This window comes from Echinops telfairi, unplaced genomic scaffold (genome assembly GCF_000313985.2).
Source record: "Echinops telfairi isolate 266 unplaced genomic scaffold, ASM31398v2 ScPeMD7_21;HRSCAF=78, whole genome shotgun sequence".
Classification (NCBI taxonomy): domain Eukaryota; kingdom Metazoa; phylum Chordata; class Mammalia; order Afrosoricida; family Tenrecidae; genus Echinops; species Echinops telfairi.
Window position 1 is genome coordinate 13,972,096 of NW_022103918.1, and position 9,322 is coordinate 13,981,417.

The 9,322-nt window shown below is 38.9% G+C and overlaps 1 protein-coding gene across 3 annotated transcripts in view; it reads right to left on the minus strand.

Moving 5' to 3' along the window:
* Positions 1-7,940: 7,940 nt before the first annotated feature.
* INTS13 (integrator complex subunit 13) overlaps positions 7,941-9,322 on the minus strand; it is a 33,323-nt gene continuing 31,941 nt past the window's right edge. For all 3 annotated transcript variants that reach the window (XM_045288480.1, XM_045288481.1, XM_004699986.3), the window contains one exon: positions 7,941-8,294. In XM_045288480.1, the coding sequence (XP_045144415.1) occupies positions 8,255-8,294 (40 nt within the window). In that variant the 3' untranslated portion in view covers positions 7,941-8,254. The remainder of the gene's footprint in view (positions 8,295-9,322) is intronic.

Here is a 9,322-nt window from a genome sequence, read left to right on the forward strand (position 1 = left end):
CTTGGGGTTCTGCCTGGAGCCTGTCCTGCCCACCTGGGGGTGACTGGAAACCTGGGGACGGGTTACCACAGCGTTGACTCTTTAATTAGCACGTGAAAACGTTTGTGAACTTTTTTGAAGACCATACATTTCCCAGGAAAAAAAAAAAAAAAAAGAAAGCCAATGATAAGATACGGTACCCATCTTGAAGAGCCCCTGTGAATTCCCAAGACTATAACTCTTTACCGGAGTAGAAAGCCATCTTTCTCTTATAGAATGGTTGGTGGTTTTGAACAGCTGCTATTTTCGGTTAACAGCCTAATACATAACCAGTACACCTTCAGGGCTCCTCACTATAGTTAGACTCAATCAATCTCTACTGCTAAAGCAAACACCAGCTTCTGTTTAGCTTATCTGTCTCGTGGTATACTACAAACACAGGCACTATGGCGATTAAGAACTCATTATCTGTAGTCAGACATCCAGAACTTAAAATCTAGCTCTATACTTTACTAGTTGGGTGACCATAAGCACTTTTAGTCCCATCACTTATAAAAATGAACGCAACAATTATCTCAATACATTTATCATGAAAGTAAAATAGAATATACTTGGGACCGTGTCTGCTTCTCCCTCTGACTTAGATAACCAATTGGATTGACTCATTTTTAGAACTTGTTTCATCCCAATATTGAAATATATTTTTACAGTTACTTCCCAGGAAACTTCCATGATTTTCTAATTTGGAAGGATTTCCTGTGTTTATTAAACTTCTGCATCACTTTAAATAAATGCTTACTATCTCATCTGAATTTACTAGAGTTGCTAGAAACATTTAGACAAGGTGCCACCAGCTTGCCTTTCACTAATTATGAATTGCTTCAAGCAACAAAGATTCTGATACCATATGCTCTCCCTCCTGAATCTCAGAAACCTGAAGATATGCCACACCCAGGTAAGCAATTCTATGCCCAAAAGATGGTGAGTCTGATGAAAAGTTAGCCTGTGTGGAATTTGGCAGAAACTTCTCTCACTGGTAGTTAAAGTATATACTGCTATTCAAGCCAATGACCTATGCAAGGTGCTCAACTCTCACTTGAAAATAGTCTTTCTGTTCATCAAGTGACTGTCCCACCCTGTCTCCTTGGCTCCCTGGTTGTTGCCCTAGCATGGCGCTCCTCTTCTTCCCATCAGTGTACGACCCACAATTTCTAGTCCCCAGCCTTGGTTACAATGCATCATGTCCAAGTTTTTGTGATAATCAGCCCTCACATAATCCCAAGCACTGTTTATGTAGATCTTCAGTTGTTTTCTAGCTTGAGATCTAAAAGTGTTAAACAGAATTAGAGCACTATTAGAGCATTAGTTCATTACTATGTCTCTGTTCTATTGTTTTTCTTGTTGAGCTTTTAATTTCACACACACACACACACACACACAAAGTTTGAGCTGTTGCTAAAAAAATTTATACTGTTAATACATTCATTTCAAGATCCTTTTCCAAAAATAATTTTCAGGCTGAAAGGACTTGGAAACTAACAAAATCCATGTATATGTAGAGCAGTATCCAGGCTGTAATGCGAAACATACAAGTTGAGAGTAAGAAAGGAAAAGGGGAAAGGGAGAAAAGGGAGGAGGAGAGACAGGAAATAGAGAAAAAGGGAAGACAAACAGAACTCGGAATGGATTAACTGGATGTTGAAATAGAAGGAAGTGTCCCAAAGCCAAAGGATAGCAACAGTTCTGAAAGGACTTACTCCCTTTCCCTCAGCTCTGGAGCAACTTCTATGGTACACGAACCCAGGGAGGGCCACTGAGGCATGGCACGGCATATCTGCTGAATTCAACAGCTCCTTTCCTAATCTCCTATCGGAATCGGCTGGAAACTGAAAAGAGGAGAACCCTGTCAATCATCAAGAGAACGTTAAACATGTAAAGAATGACTGTTGACATGTCTCTTCTTTGCTCCTTCTAGGTCAATCCAACACTTTTCCGACAGCTGTTAATCCCATTCCATCAATAACAGCAACTATTGGGCACAGATTTAATTTCCCAATCCCTCCTGACACATTTTATGATCAGGAAGATGGCAACTCAACTTACTTGACACTTGAAATAAAATCAATAAATGAACATCCTTCGGGTCCAGAAAGTTGGCTGCAATTTAATACGACTCATCAAATACTGCACGGATATCCCCTAGACCTAGATTTCCAGTATTCTCCTCAGGAGTTTGTTCTTCGTGCCACGGATTCTGGGGGCCTGGCTGCTCAAACGCCTTTGACCATTGAACTCAAGCTGCCCCAAAAGACTCCCTGCCATACTTACACTCTGCGTACAAAGAACAGTTTCTACTCATTTATAAAGAAGAGAGAGAGGATTGCTTTATTTTTTGCTAAGCTTATTGACTACCTGAACTCCAGTAACCCTGAGCAGATTGTATTAGCTACCCTCAGACCAGGGTCTACAGTTATATCTTGGTATAATAAAGCATAGTGTTTTGTCAATGGCAGTTCCCTGAAATGGTGTCCTAATAGAAAAATTCAGGAAGTACTGTTTAAACTAAGGAGGCCTAATGGAAATGTCCATCCAAACTTTGCAGACGCAATGTCACCGGAATACAAGATAGGCACAATTGAGAACATCACATATAGCGGAATCTGCCTCACTGTGGAGTCAGACACTGAGTCAGTAATTGAAAACAACATTCTAGCCTCTTCTGTTACAGATGATAGCCCCTGGACTAGAAATTTTCATCTGGCTTTGTTGGTAAGCATATGTATGCTGATTATAGGAACTGCAGTGATTGTAGCTTACTATTACTATAAGAACGCTAAGTCTTTTCTCTTTCCTCAGTCCCTGGTGTCTGAAGGAACCTTAATAAGTACTACTGGCCAAGAGATGGATGTGCTAAGGGCCCGAAAGCCACCCATCCTGGAATATGATGTCCCACCGTCCCCTCCCCCGTGGGGAGGAATACCACCTCCTTCTCAACATTGTCCTCATCGAGAAAATGCGATCCTGGACCCTGAAACATGAGCAGCCATTCTTCCACACTCCAAAATACCAACACCCATCTCCCTCTCGTGAGCCGGAGTTTGAGAAGTCAGCACTGTTGACAACCCAGATGCAGTAACAGCCATGTAAGAAACAGGGCTGATAGAGGAATTAGGTCAACGAAGCATCACTGAGCCAAAAGCTAAGCAATAAATAATTAATCCTGACTTAACTGTATTGCCATGCCACAAATTAATTCTAATCCCTTATTTTCTCTTGGATGCTTGGAGGGTCAATTAAAAAATTAAGTCAATCAGGTTGCCATTGCCAAGACAATGCTTCCTCCCTGATGATTAATTCCACGACCAGCAACTCGGAACTCCCACTGCCCTCAAGTCAATTCCAACTCATAATGAACCTGGGTTTCTTTCACTGCAGTAGTCTAATCTTCCTGCGGAACAGCTGGTGTGTTCCATCGGCTGACCTGGTGGTTTGCCGCTGTGTGTAGCCCACTGTGCCACCAGGCCGCACCACTAGCAATCAAAACCACCACACTCACTGCCTTGGCAGCATCGATAAGGACTCATAGCAACCCTGTAACAGGTGGAACTGCCTCTGTGGGTTTCCGACAGCGTGTAGAAAGCCCTGTTTGGTGCTTTCAAACTGTTGACCTTGCAGATTGCAGGCCAACGCATAACCACTCCAGTAGCATCTGCAAGTGTGAAGGCGGCTGTAAAAGGCCAGTCACTACAATCTTCAATAGAAATGAATGAATTTAAAATTGCAACAGGCTACTATTACTATATATGGGCAAAAAGATATTTACCTTTCATATTTTTGCTTACATTTTATGAATAAGACTATCACACTAATCTTAAAACAAACAAACAAAATGGGCTGTGGAAAAGGTTAACCAAGTCTCCTCTATGAAGCTACCCTAACAGATATGACCAGTTTTCTTTGCTATCCCACTTCTGAAAGAGCTGATCACTTTGATCACACTCTGGTACGTCTTTGAACATTTCAATTGCTGCAATTTCATTTCTACCTCACAGACACAGCTTTCTGTAATTATCAGCCTCTTACCTGACTTATTCTCACCTCCGTCTCTGCAGCTCCACACACTGCCATTGTCCTTTCTAACAGCACAGTCCCATCTTTTCCAAGTAGCTGTCACCAAACCACCAGAGCTCCTTTGCTCACTCGCTGCCAGGCAGCCAATCCCCTCACACAGCTCCCTCAAAACCAAACCAGACTCACTGCCAGGGAGCCAGTTCTGACTCACAGTGACCTAGTGGCACAGTGGGTTACCATTGGGCTGCGGACTGCAAGATCAGCTATTTGAATGTAGCAGCTGCTCCCTGCAAGAAAGATGAAGCTTTCTACTCCTATAAAGATTTGCGGTCTCAGAACCCCACAGGGGCAATTCTACTCTATACTACAGGGTCACTATCTATGGAACTCCCCTAGGACTTATTCCTACCTCTAAGCTTGGTTTTTTTTTTTCTTCTCTTCCATTCCTTTAAACATAATCTCTAAAACTGTCCTGGAACTTGCTAAGAGTATAAATTAAATGTGCTATCTCTTAAAAAATTAAACATTTTCTTTCTCTGAATATTCTAATCTACACCATTTATTACTCTGTGCTTACTAAGAAAGAAACTCTACAGGCCTTTTAATTCATGGTCACTTTTCTTTGGATCTTTTCATAATCAATTGATTTAGAACCACACCACCACTTAAGATGTCACAAATATGAAAAATTTAATCAGACACTAAATTAAACCTGTTATCCTTTTTACTAGGAGGAACTTGTTTCAATGTATACAAGCTGATAGATTGTCTATTTCCAGGAAATATTTATGGTATAGACAAATTTATTAGCTGAATCATAAGAGATCCCCAATATTCTTTTTGTATGCAAAAAGTGGCAATGTCATAGGGTTTAATCTTCTGTGTTCATTTTAATTATGGAAGAGTATTCTAAAGTCATAATCCAGACCCGTTGTTTCCTAAAGTAAATCTAATACCTCACACATTTACAATAAGAAAATGTATAGATCTGTTGACACTAGTACCATCTTCATACAAAATTAGCAGCTAGACACTTTTGTTAACTATATCTGCATAAGTATATTGGTGACTTAAGATCTGCCAGAAATAACAATGTAAGCAACTCAATGCTTGATGAATACTGTGAGCAGGAATACTCAATATTCAAGAATTCAGTTGATGGGCCTGCTCCAAAACATAGCTATGTATTATCCATGCCGGCTTCTCATACTTATAAGAAACATCAATGGTGATTAACAATTCTGTGTATTAATAAACCACAAACCAAACCAAATCTGCTGCTGTATGTAGAGTTGATTCCACCTCATGAGGACTCTGTGAGTTGCAACTACCCATAAAGTTTTCCTGCTGTTAGCTTTACAGAAACAGATTGCCATTTCTGTAGCTACCGGGTAGGTTCAAGCCTTTAGGTCAATAATCCAAATTAAGCCCACTCCCATTGAGATGATGCTGACATAGGGATGACCCTAGATAGGGTTTCCCGAAATCCCATTGCAGCCTAATGATTTATGAGAACATATGAGGGAGAACCCCCTGAAAAAACTAAATGTTCATTTGTTTTTTTGATGTGAGGGGCATTCTACTAGGTCAGACTGTTAATCAAGCGTTCTAAAGGTTCTGAAAAGACTGCCTAACAGTGTGTGACAAAAAAGGTCTGATTTGTGGCAGACGGGGGACTGTTTTTGCCACCCTGACAATGCACCTGCTCACACAGCCATTTCGGTGCATCAGTTTTTGGCAAAAAATAGCCTGCCTCTCTTGCCCCATGCATCTTACTCACCTGACCTCCCTCCATGCAATGTGAATGACGGCGGGAATGAAAGGACAGCAATAGAAGAGGTGAAGAAAAAAATGAAAAAGGTGCTGTCAGTCTTCTAAACAGATGAGTTTGAGAAATGTTTCCCAGAATGGAATCACAGATTTGACATATGTATTAATTGTAATGGAGAGTACTTTGAAGATAAGGTTGTTTTGTAAAAAAATTTAAATGCATAGCTTTGAAAAAAATTCCAGTTTTTGAGTACCCCTCATATATTGCACCAGAGGGTGCAGCATTTCCTGGGGGCAATGACTGCCTCGTGGTGCTCACGCTTTCCCAGACCTGCCTGATGTGTCTCTACACTTGTATCCTGTCTGGTTATAGTAAGTAAGTAAGTAATAGCTTCTATAAATTCTGAGTCATTCTAAAGAAATATTGAGCACATCTGGACAATGAGAATGAGTAAAGAGGCTTGCATTTGTCTATTTAACAGGATCGAGAGAGTTCTAATGTGTAGAGACCCAACTAGGTGGTTAGGGTCAGAGAAATAATGCTATGTGGGTGGCTGGTGTAAGAATGGTGAAGTGGGAAAGTGGGGATATGAGTTATTTTCACATTTTTGAATTAGTGTGAGTCAGCATTTATTCACACTAGTAGGGAATAAAGATTTTAATTGAAATTTTATCCACTTCTCTTAACATTGATATATATATATATTTAAATCCAATCCTCAATATGGTCCTTGCGGAGAGAAACGAGAAACAACTGCAAGGGCTCAAAGGATATCTTGTTAAGTAGATGGAAAGAGTCCCTTGGACAGAGTCTAGCAACAAACAACAGACAAGCTACTGGCAGATGGTGCTTCATGATGCGGTCACAGAAGTATTCCCCCAAGTGGTATACCATACCCGTGCCCATGAAGAGCAAGTATCTAGAGATGGAGACTTCCAAGTAGATAGGTTATCAATAAGTATACAACCCTGGACCCCAGGGAAGGGGAAAGCATAAACTGAGAAAAGTGCAACAGAGTCCCAGTCATTAATGATGGGTTGCGAAGGAAATAATTTTGAACCAAGGAATAAGCTAGGACTCCACAATTGAGGCACAGGTGGAAAACCGGGCTCACGGATAATACATAAAATATCATTAGCCAACTAACAGTAAATATGATGTAATAATTAAAAATTGGGTTACAGCTCCTAAGATCTTTCAATCTAAGGATCTGATTAGATCTGGTCTGCTTGTGTGCGATTTACTAAGTGTACACCTACACACAGAGGTAAACAAGCTGGCTCCAGCTTGTGGGGGAAGGCAGATGCCAGGGCTGAGAACGGGACAGGTTCGATAAGATGAGAGCAAAGTCAAGTTTGCTGGGTTGGCAAGGGAGTTTGCCACACCCTTGGCTTAAACACTATTTGTTTTTTAAACAGAAAATATAAAGCCCCCAAATTGAACCTCAGTATTTAAACAAATAACAATTTCCTCCTCTAACACACTCAAAGAAACAGTGATGAGCCTAGAACAACAATATTCAATAATGAAATAACAAGTTTCTTGCATCATGTTAGGAGCTTCCAAATAAAGAAGCATTATCAAGAAGGCTCAGCAAGCATACACCACACAACCAGGGCATTTCTGAAACAGGGAGACTAAGATATTATTCAGGGATAAGAAAAATAACCTAGGAATGTTCCTTTCCTCTAAGTCTGTGAAAAGTCAGTGAATACTAAATGTTTAGGAGCAAAGAAACTATAGCATTATCCAATAGTAGTAAATTAAAATTTACACTAAATACCTGAATGCTTTTCTTTTAAATAGACAAAACACATGTGTAAAAATCATTTAAAATGAAATATAAAATAACAAAAACATTTTTAAAACACTGTGTATGCAATTGATGTGTGTATGGATTGAGATAACAGTTGTATGAGCCCCTAATAAAATGTTTAAAAAAAAAAGATTAAAAAAAACAAACAAAACACTGTGTATGATGCATATTTATAAGCAAGATTTTATATTATATATTGCAACACCTATCTAAATTCTAGTAAAATTTGAAAAGACTTCTAAGTGCTTTTGTTAGTCATCAAATAAATATCTTTTTCCTAAAGTAACACCCCAGTACTTTACATTTCAGATATCTTAAAGAGTTTTATTTGGCAAAGAAAGGCCTAATTTTTTTTTTTAAGAAATACTTCCAAGGGGATACCTTTTACCACAAAATAAATTTGTGAATTTAGGAGGACACATCTAAAATGTATATATTTGACATTTGTGCCAATTTTACAATTAGTACAAAAAGGATAAAGTTAGTTGAAAATTTTTTTAAAATGTAAAAACCAGTCCAGGCCACTTTAACTATACAATCTTGCTGTAAAAGTACTTTTATCAAATTCTGAAGAAAATATTTTTGCAATATGCTAATTTCATTCCACACGTCACTTTTCACTGCCGGCTGGCTTTTCCATTTTCTGTTGTCTCCATTCTGAAAAATAGAAGAGGGGGAAAAGAAAGGATTTATAACACAAAACGTTCACTAACTCTCGTATTTTTTGCCACTTAATCATCTTTCACCTGAAAAATACAATCTAACATATTGAGACCAGGAAAGCTGAAGACAAAACACCAAACTTGCTTCCACTGAGTCAATTCTACCTCGTAGCAGCACTAGAAAAATGCTGATTTAGGGCAATGCTGATTCTTCCGGTTGGTCCAACTTCCTCAATTTACAGATGACTGAAAATTGAGGCCCAGAAAGATTAAGTGACTTTCTTAAGGTTACATTTCAAAGACCACTATTTTCCCCACTAGATTATTTTCCCTCTCCAAGAAAAACTGAGAAAACATCCAAGAGGGTTCCAAAAAGTTCATGGAAAAATTTTATATTTTAATCCCATTTTTCCAAGAACTTTTTAAAACCTCCTCATATTTACTTACATAGTTAACTTTTTCTTTAATTTTTTCCTTTATGATAGTTACTGAATCAAGGGAGTCACCTGATTACGAATAAGTTTCATCCCTAAATCAGTCTTTAAGTTGAACTTATATGTAAACCAGAACATATATAAGGTAACTATTATATAACCTTATCTAAGATCGGCAGGTCAAGTTTGTCTTAATATAGGGTAGGTCAAAAGCCTGGCTACAAAATCATATAAACCTTTCCTACACAAAACTAGCAAAATGTGAAACTATTGTTTACATCTCTCTAACCCTTCCCCAAAGAATTCTGTACTTTTCTATTTCCACCATATTGAAATGGAAATTGTGGCATCCTTAAGGAACTCCTGCTTTTGAGTTAAAAAAAAAGTTAAAGGTTAAGCTCAGGGCTGTCTAGTGAATAGAGGAAAGTCTCCTAACAAGATTCTCATAGGTCAATCATTGATATCCTTGGAGAATGAGCAGGCTCACTGTCATGATGGAAAACATTCCTTAGTGTGGCTTTTCTGATCTTTTCCTCACCAATGCAGTCTTCAATTTTCTTCATAGTAAGTCCCTGTGATTGTCCTATGT